Source organism: Bos indicus, chromosome 26 (assembly GCF_029378745.1).
Source record: "Bos indicus isolate NIAB-ARS_2022 breed Sahiwal x Tharparkar chromosome 26, NIAB-ARS_B.indTharparkar_mat_pri_1.0, whole genome shotgun sequence".
NCBI classification, from domain to species: Eukaryota; Metazoa; Chordata; class Mammalia; order Artiodactyla; family Bovidae; genus Bos; species Bos indicus.
In genome coordinates this window covers 34,711,411-34,726,740 of record NC_091785.1, presented here as the reverse complement: position 1 = coordinate 34,726,740, position 15,330 = coordinate 34,711,411, and the positions used below count along the sequence as shown (strand labels likewise).

The following is a 15,330-nucleotide window of genomic DNA, read 5'->3' as shown; positions in this document are numbered from 1 at the left end:
ACTGACTCAATGGATGTGAATTTGAGCAAGTTCTGGGAGATGGGGAAGGATAGGGAAGACTGGTGTGCTGTAGACACTGGGGTCGCAAAGAGTTGGACATGACTGAGCAACTGAACAACAACAGGTGGTGTGAGTGGTAAAGAACCCGCCTGCCAATTCAGGAGACTTAGATCTGAGTTCAAACCCTGGGTCAGGAAGATCCCCTAGGGGAGGACATGACAATCTACTCCAGTATTGTTGCTGGGAAATCCCATGGACAGAGCAGTCTGGCAGGCTACAGTCCACAGGGTCGCAAAGAGTTGGACACGACTGAAGCGACTTAGCATGCACAGTCAGTTAACAATGTTGTGATAGCTTCAGGTGGACAGCAAAGGGACTTGACCATACATATATATGTACCCATTCTCCCCAAACTCTCCTTCAAGACAAACTGTTAAATGAAAACAGTTATCTTTAGAAAAATGTTTCTCTGTATATATGTATACACACATATATGATGTATACATGTATGTAAACAAAGAAAAAAGGTTCGGAAGCCTACCCATCAAACAAATAGAAATGATTACCCCTGGGGAAGAAAGGTGGATATGGGTGGACGTTAGATTAAGTTGGGCTTTGGTTTGTTTCTCAATTTTTTACCATGTGTATCAATGTACTGCTTATACAGTTAGACATTTAAGACAAAGGAACAAAGGAAGCAAGAAGACATTCGATATAGCAGAGTGGTTAATTTCATGGTCCCTGGAACCAGACAACCTATATTTATTTAACCCTTCTGTGCTTCAGTTTTCTCCCCTGTAACATGGGAGTAACAATAGTACTCATCTCAGAAAATGGCTGTAAAGATGAAAGAAGACGATATGTGTAAAGTGCTGGGCACATAGAATAAGTTATATAAGTGTTAGCTAGTGTTCCTGCCCGGAGAATCCCAGGGACGGGGGAGCCTGGTGGGCTGCCGTCTATGGGGTTGCACAGAGTCGGACACGACTGAAGTGACTTAGCAGCAGCAGTGTTATTGATTAAGGGAAGAAGGAATCATGGGTGATTCCACTTTAGTCAGAATAATTATTGCTTTTATTTATATTTTGGCACTAGTGGGACCTCAGGAAATGTACTTTAAAAAATCAATATCAAAAAGCCCTGGGGATGAAGCTTCTAATGGTCTTGCTATTACCTAGTCATCCTGGAACAAAAAGCAGGATGGCAAATTGGAGTGTACAGTCCAACCAACATTAATATCAAACACTGGAATGCTAGAGGCAAAAAGACTAATGGGGTAAATTTTCTGCTTTTAAGGAGTTGTGTGATGGAAGGTGTGGTGGAGGGAAGAATCAAACCAATGTACAGGTCATTTCAGCACAATGTGGGGCTCCGATAGAAATGATAAATATAGTCAGAGAGAAAAGGAGTAGATGGGGATGAGGAAAGCTCCTCAAAAGGTAAAGACACTGGAAAGATGGAGAAGAGTTAGCTATGACAACAAGGAAAGAATGGGCATTCCAGGCAGAGGAAACATCATGATTTATGTGAGGGGACTACTAGGAGGTCAGCATTGCTGAAATACAGTATGTGTATGTGTGTGTGTGTGTGTGTGTTTGTGTGTGTGTGTGTGTGTGTGTGTTTGGTAGCAAATAGAGGGGAAGGCGAAAAAAAGGTTGGAGGAAGTAAAGAGTAACAAATCTGGAAAGACAGTAACACCAAAGATGACATTAGTCATATAGTATCCACGATGTAATAAGAGCAGAAAGCAAGACTATAGGGGAAAGCTTACTAAAGATAACCTGCCTTGATAGATCAGGGGATTCTATGTAACAGGTCTCAACTTTGAGAAACAACCTTTTGAAAAAAAATATTATAGGACCATTTCTGACTTCTGCTTCTATATGGAATGTAATAGGTCATGGCATGGCAGTGCTCTGCTGTAACATTTAGGGGGGAAAAGGATAATTTACAAAAGTCACAGTTTAAAAGGTTATCAGAGAGTTGTGGAAACAAGACTCTATGAGCTGAAATTCCAGACAGGGAAGACCCCTTCCTAGATGAACTGACAGTCTCTGGCTGTTTTCTTCCCTGGAGATATTTGCCAGTTCTGAATGAGGACTAAGAAGGGGGAGGGACCCCTCTAGGGAAAAGAGATACAAGCAGAAGTTTTGGTGGTTGTGTGGGGCTGGCTTGACAGATTGTCAACTCATATAGGACCACACACAAATGACCATTTGTTAATTCTTGGGTGTTGCAAGATACTAGGAGACTTAGATAAAAGCTTCAAAAAGGCAGAGTGAAATATCTGTTTCACAATACTTAGGAGACAAAATCCCACTCTAAGGAGAGGTCCTGGCACAAATACATCTCCAGTTACTTCTTCAAGACATTTGCTAAATATTGAAACTGCATGGGGTAAGAGGCAAAGAACTAAACTCAAAATGTCTAATAGGTAGAAATGACTCTGAAGAACTGAAGACATAAAGACCCAGCAGGCTCTCAGTCAAGAGCCAGGAGGGCCACACGTGGGAAATAGGGATGAAGAGAGATCCCTGTTTGTGCTAAGGTGATCTGCCTACTTGATGGAAGATGACACATTTGCAGCCTCTGAATTCTTATATATGATGTCTGGCACACAATAGAAATGACAAAATGACAATGTGGCCAATAATGAAGAGAAAGAACAGATAGTATAAGCAAAACCACAGATGATTATATATTACAGGTAACTGATAAAAAACTGTAAATATAACATATGATTAATATTAAAGAAAATATGGGAAAATGGAGGAAAGGATAAAGTCCAACAGAGAATCAGAATCTATAAAAAAGAACCAAGTATATATTCTAGAAATAAAAAATATACTCTCTGAAGTTAGAAAATACTTTGGATGAGTTTGACAGAACACAGCATAGTCAGAGCTAGTGAACTTCAGATGGTCAACAGAAAGTATCCAAATTGAAATATGCAGAGAAATATTATGGAAGAAAAAGAACAGCACATAAAAGACGTGCTGAACACAAATGGTCTAAAAACAGTCTTAACTTATTTACTACTTGAAAGAGAAAGAGAGAGAGAATAGAGTATGAATAGAGAATAGAGAAAAGAAATTTATGGAAACATTAACCCAAATATTTTTTTAAAGATGACTACTGAACTCCAACCAGGCTTAAATAAGTGAAAATCACACACATAGCCATATCACAGACAAACTGATGAAAACCAAAGGTAAAAGTAAATCTTAAAAATAGAGAAGTGAAAAGACATTTTACTTTCAAGGAACAAGTAAGAGTAGTTTTAATCTTAACGGGAACTATGGAAAAAGATGATGAAATGGCATCTTTAAATTGCTGGGGAAAAAAACAAACTATGTACCTTATAATGATCACAATCTTTTAAAAATGTAGGTATCTTTGTTGTTTATTTATTTATTTATTTTGGTTCTGCTACATAGTAGTATGTGGGATGTTAGTTCCCCAACCGGGCATTAAACCCTTTCCCCTCTGCAGTGTAGTGGGGAGTCTCAACCACTGGACTGCCAGGCAAGTCCCTGATCGCAAATGTTTTACCTATACCAATTATGGATGTGTTTTTCACTGTCTCATCAGTTCAGTTCAGTCACTCAGTCATGTCCAACTCTTTGTGACCCCATGGACTGCAGCATGCCAGGCTTTCCTGTCATCACCAGCTCCTGGAGCTTGCTCAAATTCTTGTCCATCAAGTTGGTGATGCCATCCAACCATCTCATCCTCTGTTGTTCCCTTCTCCTCCTGCCTTTAATCTTTCCCAGCATCAGGGTCTTTTCCAAGGAGTCAGTTCTTTGCATCAGGTGGCCAAAGTATTAGAGTTTCAGCTTTAGTATCAGTCCTTCCAATGAATATTCGGGACTGCTTTTCTTTAAGATTGACTGGTTTGATCTCCTTGCAGTCCAAGGGACTCTCAAGAGTCTTCTCCAGCACCACAGTTCAAAAGCATCAATTCTTCAGCGCTCAGCTCTCTTTAGAGTCCAACTCTCTACAGCCAGTTTTACATCTTTTCAACATTCTTTAGCACTCTGAGTTGTGTGGCCTCACACTCCATTAATATTATTTATATAATTTGGGGCTTTGTCATTGTGTGGCATAAAGATCACCTATTCCAGGTTGTGGAAACTGGAGCTTTATACTTCTTTAAGGTGGTATTTACTTTTGTACTCCATTGACTTGACTCTGCAATCAAATCATAGCATCCACATAATCTCATACAGAGTTTAAGTTGCTTTGACTTTATTAGTGAGAGCTTTCTGCTGTAAATTAGGAATCTTGCTTGTATTGGTAGCTTTTATTCTAAGTTTTCTAGTATATAACATTGGATCTCAGTGACTGGGGACATTTTTAAGGCCATTATAAACATCAGGTTTAGAGTTTAATCACAAACCATAGGCCAGGTCATTTTTATTCATGTCACTTACGAGTTCCCTATATTCACAGCGTGGAGACAGATGGAACAGTTCAATAATATAAGCAACAGTGCTATCATTGAGCTTGAGGTTCCTTCCGGTGTGATTTAACACATCTAAATAATGACTGAGAGAGTTGGTAAAATGTGTGTCTTCAGACATAGAGAATGGACATGCAGACACAGCAGGAGAAGGGGAGGGTGGGATGAATAGGGAGATGAGTATTGACATATATATACTACCCTGTGTAAAATAGGTAGCTAGTGGAGACCTGCTGTATGGCACAGGGAGCTCAGCTCAGTGCTCTATGATGACCTAGATGGGTTGGATGGGGATGGAGTGGGAGGGAGGTCCAAGGGAGAGGGGATATAGGTATACATATAGCTGATTGATGCTGTTGTACAGCAGAAACTAACACAACAGTGTAAAGCAATTATACTACAATAAAAAGTACTCTCATGCACTCATCATAAGTGGAGCAGGACAGTGAGAATGTCCTCTAGCTAATGTATCCTCTCTGGCCTGTCTTTGAATATCCAGTTATTTCCTGTTTGGTTGCCTGACCTCTTTCCTGACCAAAGCAACACCAACCAGCAGCTGATGAGTAATCCTTGATGACTGGAATTAACCAGTTGCCACTCTCCATCTCTCAAACACTCCATTGACCATCCAGATACGTTCTTTTCAGGCCCCTTGAACACTTTGTGTTTTTCCTTTCCTCCCTCCTTCCTTTCCTTCCTCCTCCCCCCCATCCTCCATTTCCTTCCTTCCTTCTTTCTTTTTCTTTCCCAGGCACTTGTTCCTTGGCTGGGCACCACTGGCACCATTTTTGCCTGACTCCTGTAGGAGCTAGAATCTGATCTCAACTCTATCTTGATTTCTTTTAATAAAGAAGCCTACATCTAAAATATTTAAGATCTCTACTGTGTTCTACCAAACCCTGCTACTGGCCCTGTATTGAAGTGAAGTGAAGTGAAGTGAAGTCGCTCAGTCGTATCCGACTCTTTGCGACCCTGTGGACTGTAGCCCACCAGGCTTCTCCGTCCATGGGATTCTCTGGGCAAGAATACTGGAGTGGGTTGCCATTTCCTTCTCCAGGGGATCTTCCCGACCCAGGGATCAAACCCAGGTCTCCCTCATTGCAGGCAGACGCTTTAACCTCTGAGCCACCAGGGAAGCCCCTGGCTCTGTATTAGAGAACCTTAAAAGTTCCCATTCTGGCCTGGATCTGGTCTCAATTACTCATTGCTCTGTTTTTGACTTTTTCTCTCCCCTTTCAGTCCTATTTTTCTCTGTTTCCCCAAGTTACTGCCAAATACTGTGTAGCTTTTCCAGTATGCTACCTGACCAGCCTCTAAGCCTCTGTTTTGAATTAAATGTCATTATGTGAGGGCTTCCACATAATGATAAGTAAAGCATTTACTATTTACTAAAGGACAGAATAGAAACCATTCAGTAGATCATTCCCAAGAAGTTAACTGACATTAAACCTCCCAAGTGATATCAATCCTCCACTTCCAAATGGCCATTTTAAATGTGAAATCACTTAAATTTTTTAGATGTGGGAACAGTTAGGAGGCTGAGAGGAACTAAATACAGGTTTCAGAATGGAAGTGGTGGATAATTAGGCTGATGGCTCCACACTTAGCTCAGAAGCTCCTGAGATGAAAAGTAGGACTCTAGTGGTGACGTAGAGGGATCAGTTCAGTTCAGTTGCTTGGTCATGTTCAACCGAGGTCGCAACTATTTGTGACCCCATGTATTGCATGCAGCACGCCAGGCTTCCCTATCCATCATCAACTCTCGGAGCTTGCTCAAACTCATGTCTACCAGGTGGGTAATGCTATCCAATCATCTCATTCTCTGTCGTCCCCTTCTCCTCCTGCCTTTAATCTTTCACAAAATCAGTATCTTTTCCAGTGAGTTGGATGTTTGCATCAGGTGGCCAAAGTATTGGAATTTCAGCTTTGGCATCAGCCCTTTCAATGAATATTCAGGACTGATTTCCTTTAGGATTGATTGGTTTGATCTCCTTGCAGTCCAAGGGACTCTCAAGAGTCTTCTCCAGCACTAGAGTTCAAAAGCCTCAATTCTTTCACGTTCAGTTATTAGCCAAGAAAATACTTACCATTCATCCAAAGGTCTAATTAAAGATTTCTTTTATATAACTTAGCCTCTTTTTTTACAAAAATATTTCCATCTCCTACTATTTCACAGCTGCATCCATGGTTGTTGCTTAGTCACTAAGTCATATCCAACTATTTGTGATACCATGAACTGTAGCCCACCAGGTTCCTCTGTCCATGGATTTCCCAGGCAAGAGTACTGGTGTGGGTTGCCATTTCCTTTTCCAGAGGATCTTCCTGACCCAGCAATCGAACCTGCATCTCTTGAATTGACAGGCGGGTTCTTGACCACTGAGCCACCGGGGAAGCCCAATGTGACTTATGTTCTAGAGCCCTTCATGGTTCAGGCTATAGAAGGCTACGGTTTACCTGAGACTATATTCATGTGTGTTCAGGCATGTCAACAGCTGTGTTCTTTGCAGTTTTTAAAATGTCTACCTTCCATTTCTTCTCTGGTTCCAAGAGAAGAATTTCTGTTTTACCTATTCATTGAAATTAAAACAATTTTTTAACAGCTGATGCTTAAAATTTTTATTTTTAAGAAATTTACTTGGTCATTTTTGGTAATACCTTATTGGTTTTTGTGTGTGTGTGTGTGACGTGTATATTACTTTATTATCATATTTTATATATTTCATCTCATTTTATATTTTAATCCAGGAGTTACAATATCTGAAGTACTTTATGTATGCTATTTGTTATTTTTGATAACTCTCATTCAGAGTGGCATGTTTTCTTGTATATTTAATAATCTTTTATTGTGACCTCATTTTTGGTTGATCATCTGTCAAATTTTATCAGAATAGAATTTTTGTTTGTTTCTCTAGGGAGCCAGGAATACTGGTGACACCTTTAGTGACTTGACTTCATGATGAGTCTCAAGTTTAGCTCCTCCAGCTTGTACATGGTTTAATTTTCTCCTACTAGAACATAAATATCACGAAGGCAAGGAACTAATCTAACTGGTTTGCCATGTCTTCTTCATTGTCTCTTACAGAGTAGGTATTACAAAAGTATTTGCTGAAAAATTACTGCGTAGCTCAGCTGGTGCTCCTCTCTACCACCCCCTGCCTTTTTAAAACTTGAAGGTATACAGAAAGCAGAATTGAAGTGATGATAAATCCGCAGTTGAAAGTGTGTGAGTATGAATCCATATTCAATCACTTTAAAAGTCAATAAAGAAGAAAAAAAAAAGTCAATAAAGAATAGAAAACACTAGTAATGCATGTTAACTTTCCTTCTATTAGAAGATGAAAGGGTATTTTTGGCAAGAGTCATATAGTAACATCTTTTTTCAAACACAGACCAGAATGTGTTTCTTCCCGTTGGTCTATATAAAATTGCTATGTATAGTTTCAAACAATAGATTATACTTTAGTTTCTGACTTTAAAAAGTGGCATTTAACATTTCTCTCAGAATTCTTGCATCTCACAGTTTTCTTTTATGACAATTTCAAAAGTATTCTCAGTTATCTTAGATGAGGAATTTGTTAGGATGCTCAGGTTACAAATAGGAAATTGGTTCCTGTGTGGTGGGAAGAATTAGTTTTAGATTTGTAAGATTATAGGAATAGATTATAGAATGATATGTTTGGCCCTAATAGGCATTTTAATCATAAGTCCAAAATATAAGCAAATCATATATATTTTAAAATCTAATCTGATACTTAAGCTGAAGAAGACTAAATTCATGGAGAAACCCTTCTTTTTTTTTCCCAAACTCTAAACTTTTTATTTTGTATTGGGGTATAGCCAATCAACGACACTGTGGCAGTTTTAGGTGAAGAGCGAAGGGACTCAGCCATACATACACATTCTCCCACAAACCCCCTCCCATCCAGGCTGCCACATAACACTGGACAGAGTTCCATGTGCTACACAATAGGTCCCTGTTGGGAGAAAACTTTCTTTAGCCAAAAATAATCTGACAATAAACTTACCATTTTCTAAACTGCCAATCAATCAGGTACTAAGTACTAGTGTGTGCTTAACAGTTTTGTGTAAGTTACCTTATTCCAGACTTAGATTTAAATATAGGACTGTATTTTATAAGCACCTGTGTAGTCTATTATAAGTATCTTAGGGACAAGAGTAAGCTCTGTTCATTATTAGGCTTTTGCATTGTACCTATAATTCTGGAGTGAGGTTATAAAGGATGAGAACTTTGTGGCAGTTAGAGAAAAAGGTTGACCATCAATTACAAGAATAAAAGTAGAAACCCACATAATTCTGGGACCTCCCTATTTTACTAGGATGGAGTCTGATACAGTATGTGCTTTGCAATATACTTCCAGAAAAAATTCAACAATACAATCCAAGTCTCTCATTTTAAGGATCTGAAAATCAGCCAGAAAGGCAGGAAACACATACAACAAAACCATTAAATGGCAACACAAGGCTGTGTCTTCAGTAAAAATAGGTGGTTCTGAAAACACAAGTTGAGAGAATGCAGAGATCCATGTGAGTTGAGGTAGCTGGAGAGCTTTGCGTAAGGAGTCAGTGTATAAATTAATTGTGGTGAGGAAGAGGGCGTTTGGGAAGAGCAGTGGGAATGAGCCACAAGGAAGAGGGAGAGTGGATATTATGGTATGGAGAAACAGAGGGGAAGCTATTCTGTCTATAACAAAGCATTTGCTTAGAGGAGTAGCTAGAGATGATGCTGGAGAGGTAAGACAGCACAGACTGTGGAAGGCCTCACAATCTTCATAGACCTTAAGCTCCATACTACTAAGTCGCTTCAGTCGTGTCCGACTCTCTGTGACCCCATAGACGGCAGCCCACCAGGCTCCTCCGTCCCTGGGATTCTCCAGGCAAGAACAATGGAGTGGGTTGCCATTTCCTTCTCCAGATAGACATGGAAAACGTCTATCTTGTTCATCATTATGTCTGGCACTTACCAAGGCAAAAGGAGAAGAGGGCGGCAGAGGATGAGATGGTTAGATAGCATTACCGATTCAATGGACATAAACTTGAGCAAACTCCGGGAGATAGTGGAGGACAGGGACGCCTGGCAAGCTGCAGTCCACGGGGTCACAAAGAACTGGACATGACTTGGCAACTGAACAACAACATGACCCATGCAATACTGGGGACAGGCTGGTACCAACAACAAAAACCTACCATAGAGACTGGTATATAGTTTATGTTCAATAAGATTCTGTTGAATGGATTAACTGCATGGATGAAGACATTTTGAATGTTGAGGCTTTGTCTGAAGATTGGTGGGGATTCACTGGAAATTCTGAAGTATGAAGATATCATATTACAAATAGTGTTTTAGGAAATCTGTTCTCAAGGCAATTAGGCAAAACAAACTGAAGTGGGTGGAGGCTGGATGTTGGGACAGCAGCAGCTTTCATGGAATCTCCTTTGGGTAAGAAGGGTTCGCAGTAGACCGAGGATGCTGGGAAAGGAATTGTTTTGAAACTGAAGCAACTGAATTGTGGTTTATTAGCAAATTTGCCTCCTAGAAGATAGTGAAAGGAATGTTGTCAAGATGGATAAGTAATAGATTAATTTTTGCAGCTGGTAGCTGAACTTTGGAATTTCTACTCTCATTACTTATCTTTTTCCTACTATTTCCCTCCTGACATGGTTATTTGCTTGATTATTTTTGGTTATTTTTTTCAATGATGCTTAATTATCCATCAATCATTTTTTTTTTCTATAGAGATATTTTGTTCAACTATTCTTGGAACATTTCTGAATTATCAGACCCATTACACAATTTCCATTATGGGATAGGTTTGGGAAGTGCCTCCATAGAAAATACCTAGAATATCTTTTGTGAGAGCTTACCCAGGAAGAGAGAGATAAGGGAGTGAGTGTGAATTCCTGAAACCTGGAATTCTTCCATCAGTCTTAGAGGTCTAATAAGCTGCTGTGCCCATTCTCCTCAAGGCTTAGAAAGCCACTTCTTCAGTTCAGAACTTCTGGATCTGGTGGCTGTTGTAAGGTTGCTTACCAGCATCAAGCTCTAGTCGATAAACCTCCAGGAAGTAGGATATTGTTCTTTTATTATGCATTTTTTCAATTGTACTCTGATAAATAGAAAAAGTGCATTTGTTTCACCCCACTCTTCAGCCCTCAGCGACTAAACAGCCCAGCCCAGCCCTGACACTTCAGAGTTGACACAATAAAGCAGAAGTGTTTAGTAAAGCAGATGTGTTGAGTACAGATCTTCCTTGGGTGTGTTGACTCAAGCCCTTGCGCTAAGTCAGCCCTACTCTCAAGGGTCCCAGGAAGAAAAGTCCGCCCATCCCACCCGGGCGACTTCGAAGGGGCTCACTAACGGCTTATCTTGCTTTGAGGGCGACCGCCCAAGGCCTTACTCCTACGGAGGGCCAAGCCCCGCGGGCGACCGTGGTCTTCCCCTCCGGTCCGGGGCATCACTTAGCGGAGGGAGCAGAGCAGCTCTTTCCTTCTTGCTTTCTCAAAGACCGAAGCGGGAGGCTGGACCGGCACTGGAACAGCAACACTGTTATTATTACTACTATTATTTTCTTAAGGGCTCGGGGCGGGGAGGGGAGCCGCAGCCCTCTCCGCAAGCCGCCGCACCTCGCTCGCTCGGGGACAAAAGCTCGGGCTGGCGGCGCAGCGGAGCGGGCGACGCGTCCCCGTGGCCGCTGGACCCGGCGGGCCGGGCGGGCCCGGGAGGCGGGGAGGCGGGCCCCGCCCAGCTCCGGCCGCGGGCTGTCAGCGCTGCCGCGCCCCGCGGGTCCCCGCGTCCGCCGCGTCCCCGCCCGCCGGCCGCGCGGCGCCCAGGTGTCCTGCGGGAGGCGTCCCCGCGCGGCCAGCCGCCTCCGCTCGCGAGCGGCCGCGGGTGCGCCTCGTGCGTCTCGGAGAAATTTTCCTCCCCACGCCCTGGTGGGTGTCTCCGCCGCCCTCCCGGCTCCGGCTCCTGCTGCTTGAACCATGTCCGCCAGGGGTGAGTGGGGACCAGGTGGGCGCCGTCCACAGAGCCCCACAGCCGGGCCCGGCAGGTGCAGGAGGGCTGGGGGCTGCGAGAGCCGCGCCGGCCCCAACCCGGCCTGAAACTTTGGCATCGGGTCCCTGGGTTCTGGGCTGCGGGGGATAGGCGGGGCGGGGTGGGGGGGGCGGTCTTGGGGAGGGGGAGAGTGAAGGGGGGTGGAAGGAAGCCCTCGCCCTTGACCTTGATCCCCGGATGTGGGCGAAGTCTGAGGGCCAAGGTCGGTGTCCGGCTCACCTGTACTAGCTGCACGTCTGGGCTGGCAGGGCTTGGGGGATGGGCTCGCCGCTGCCCGCAGCGGCCTGGAGGGCTAGCCGGGAGGGAGGAAGAGGTTTTTTTGTTTTTTTTTTTCCTCCTTTCTTGTTACCATTTTGCAGCTTGATTATGGAAGGTATCCAGGGCTTGATGCAGTAAGATTTAAAGCTGCAGTGCTTACACCCTATTAAAAAAAAGTAAATTCCCTGCCTGTGCTCCTCTGTGCATGCATCTCCCCTCACCCCCAGAGAGTTTCTGCCTGGAGTGAAACGATTACGCTTATGGCAGGTGAAACTGGGCGAAAGAAAAAAAAAAAAATCAGAATTGCTTTTCAGGCGAGAGTGAAGGGAATGTATTCCTTTTTACCATCTGGAGCCAGTGGTGATGCTGAGAGACTGGGTTAGTCATAGCTCAGTGGCTGCTACTATGAGTGAAATATTAAAGAGATCAAGTCATTGTGCAGCTTGCCAGCAATGAAAACGAAGTGACTCGGTCGCTTTGCCATAAGCCTTTAAGGAAAATATTATTTTTAGAAAGTATATTTGCAAAGCAAGAATTATCACCCCTTTTGATACCCTGAAGCTTTAAGAGGAGTTGAAGAGTAATTTTTTTTTTTAAACACTGAAGGGTTAACCCTGCTTTTTGAGGGGAGTTTGGGTATTTAATAACATGTGTTGCTTAACTCAGTGCTGTTTTTCAAGGTTCATTCTGGGGCATATAATATATAAAATAAATTCTATCCAGAATGTTTAAACTCCTTTTTGAACACACTGGTCTTTGCTGAATATGGTTGGTTGGTTCCGTATCTGGAAATGGGGTGGTACCAGCTGGGTGGAGTGATAGAATTTACATTTGTAGATTTCAGGCTACAGAGGTGATATGGGACCCTGAGAAATTACCTGCCTAGTAATGTCTTAAAATTTGTGTGTGTTAGAGAAAGAAAAAAGAGGGTGGAGCAAATATAATTATAAGGGATTGGGTGTATGTGGGATCTTCAAAGTGATTCCAGCTGTATAATCACTGAATTGTGTTCTAAGATGGAAGCCCCTGGTCCTGAGTTCTGTCCTAAGTACAAGGAAGATGTGATTAGTTCTCATAGGTTGTAAAACTCTCTGTGATCAGAGTCCATCTCTGATGCAGTTTGCACCACTCAGAGACCTTAGTATACAAAACATTGCACACTGGAAGAGCCAAGTCACTACCGCAAACCTTGGTGCGTCCTAGAAAGAGCATCAGGTTCATTAGGTAACACCCCAGTTTCACCTGGTCTCTGGCCCCATCTATTCCAAGCTCTCTGTCTAGAGCTCTGGCTTGAGTCCTGGTTCATGATTTTGTTTTTGAACCTGGTTTCAAACATGATGATCTGGAGTTGGACATAAATCTTCACTCAATGGTCTTGCTTCCGCTTCAAACTCCATGTTGATAATCTTGTACTTAACAGTTTAAAAGTATGACTCATATTGCACGGGGAGAAAAAAACATGATAAGTATTAGTAACTGCATCCTTAGTATATGTTAGGTGCTTCACATGTATTACATCAGTTAGTCCTCTCAAACAGTGAATCAAGAGATACTCTTGATAATCAAGAGATACCTCTCCACTTCAAGGTGAAATTAACTGAGGTTTTGAGCAATTGTGTAACTTGCCTGAGCTCAAATGGTTGGTTGATGGAGGATCCTGATTTCTATCCAGGTCTGTCTGACTTCTGATTAGTGGAATGTCTAGTATAGTAGCTACTGAATTAAGCTCATGTGGAAAAATGTCTGTTTGCCATTTATTTTTTATGAAAAATATTTTCAGAACCGAATTTCACTATGCTTTTGTAATTCAGTATCTGCTCTCATTTCTAATCCTGAAAGTAGAGATAAGCTTTTATGGTTTTGTTATGTCCACTTAAATACCTAACTTATAATTAGGAAGGTCTTTAGATAGTGGGAAAGATAAATCTTATTTAAAAAATATATTAGCTTATTTCTAATATCTAGACTTGTAGGTTATAGTAAGGGTAAAATTTTTTTTTTAATTGAAAACACTGAAACTAATTGAACCTAATAAATAAATAATTTTATTAAAATATTTTAGAGTCAAAAATATTTTTAATTCATTTTCTCTTTAAGATATAAGGTGAGTACTAAAATTTGATTCATTAAATTAAACTAACAAAAGATATTCATAAATTCCATGGAAGGCCAGCTAAGACATTCCACATCTTGTGGTCTTTTAGAATATTATCATCAAAAACTTTTAACTTGGTGTCATATTTTTGCTACTAGAGACCAAAATGGAGCTATCATGTCTTCATTTTTGAATTGACAAACTGGAGAAAATTGTAGCACTTAGAATAGTGTTTCTAAATTTGGGAAGAATCATCCAGGTAACTTTTTTTAAAAGTGTAGATTCTCGGGCCTCATTCCAGGTCTAATGGGTTAAGTCTAGAGGTAGAGGCCAAACATCCATAAACTATGTGAAAAGCTCTCCAGGTAATTCTAAAAATCATTAGATTAGAACAGGGTCAAAGAATCATCTGGAGTATAGTATTGTTAAACATGCTGTTACCAGGGTTCTGCTTCAGGTCTACAGAATCGGAATATTCAGAGACAGGCCTGGAAATCTGAATTTTTAAACAAACTTCAGTTGATTCTTATGTACCAGCCATCTTGGGGGCTATTGAATTGAAGCTTGTTCCTTTTAATTCAGGGTTTTATATCATCCAGCAAGTTTTGGAAAAAGCTGTTTTTGAGTTATAAAAGTAATACAATAAAATTATCTATATATTAGTATAAGCATTAATGGATGTATTAAATATTTAAATTATAAAGTATTTTAGTAAAATTTCAAGCAGAAATATATTAAGTTAAAAATGAAAATTCACTATTTTTACTCCCTACAAAATCCTCAGAATTAAGCATGGCTAACAGTGCCTCTTATGGATCCTTTCTGGCATTTTCTATCTGATTAGATTTTGGTTCAGTTCGATAAATATGAAATACTTATTCAGTATAAGACACATGACAAACAGCAGGCACTATACACAGAAGAGATTGCTCATGAGGCTATTAGTTTTGCAGAAGCTTGAGTCTTGAGAAAATAGATCCAGATGTGTGAGGGCAGAGTCCATAGCACTGGCAGAGAAGTAACTCACAGTATGTATGCTCTAGCAATGTTAGATCAGTTTTGCTATCTGTTTTTAGAACTTAAAACTAGGAGCAACCTGGATGCTCACTCATCAGAGAATGCGTGACTAAATCATGGCTCATCCATATTGTAAACTGTTAAGCAGCTATTAGAAAGAGTGCGTTACGTCCCTTTGTGTCAGTCTGAAGTGATGGCTATAATACATTGTAAGTGAAAAGAGCAGTTTTAAGATTATATATATATAATGTATGATCTCAGTTCTATATATTGTGAAAAATCTCTAACTATGCCTATGAGTGTGTGCCAGGAGCATAGAGAAAATCATAGAGCAGTACACACCAAGCATTTAACAGTGGTTAAAAAAAGTCAAGGATAAAAAACGTTAGTCAAGGAGAGGGAGGGGAGAGAGTTGGCTTTCCTTTG

The 15,330-nt window shown here is 41.1% G+C and overlaps 1 protein-coding gene across 1 annotated transcript in view; it reads left to right on the top strand.

The window, feature by feature from the left end:
• Nucleotides 1-11,297: 11,297 nt before the first annotated feature.
• The window catches only part of ABLIM1 (actin binding LIM protein 1), a 328,672-nt gene continuing 324,639 nt past the window's right edge, over nucleotides 11,298-15,330 (top strand). The window contains exon 1 of the mRNA XM_070780888.1: nucleotides 11,298-11,474. Within this exon, the coding sequence (XP_070636989.1) occupies nucleotides 11,462-11,474 (13 nt within the window). The 5' untranslated portion in view covers nucleotides 11,298-11,461. The remainder of the gene's footprint in view (nucleotides 11,475-15,330) is intronic.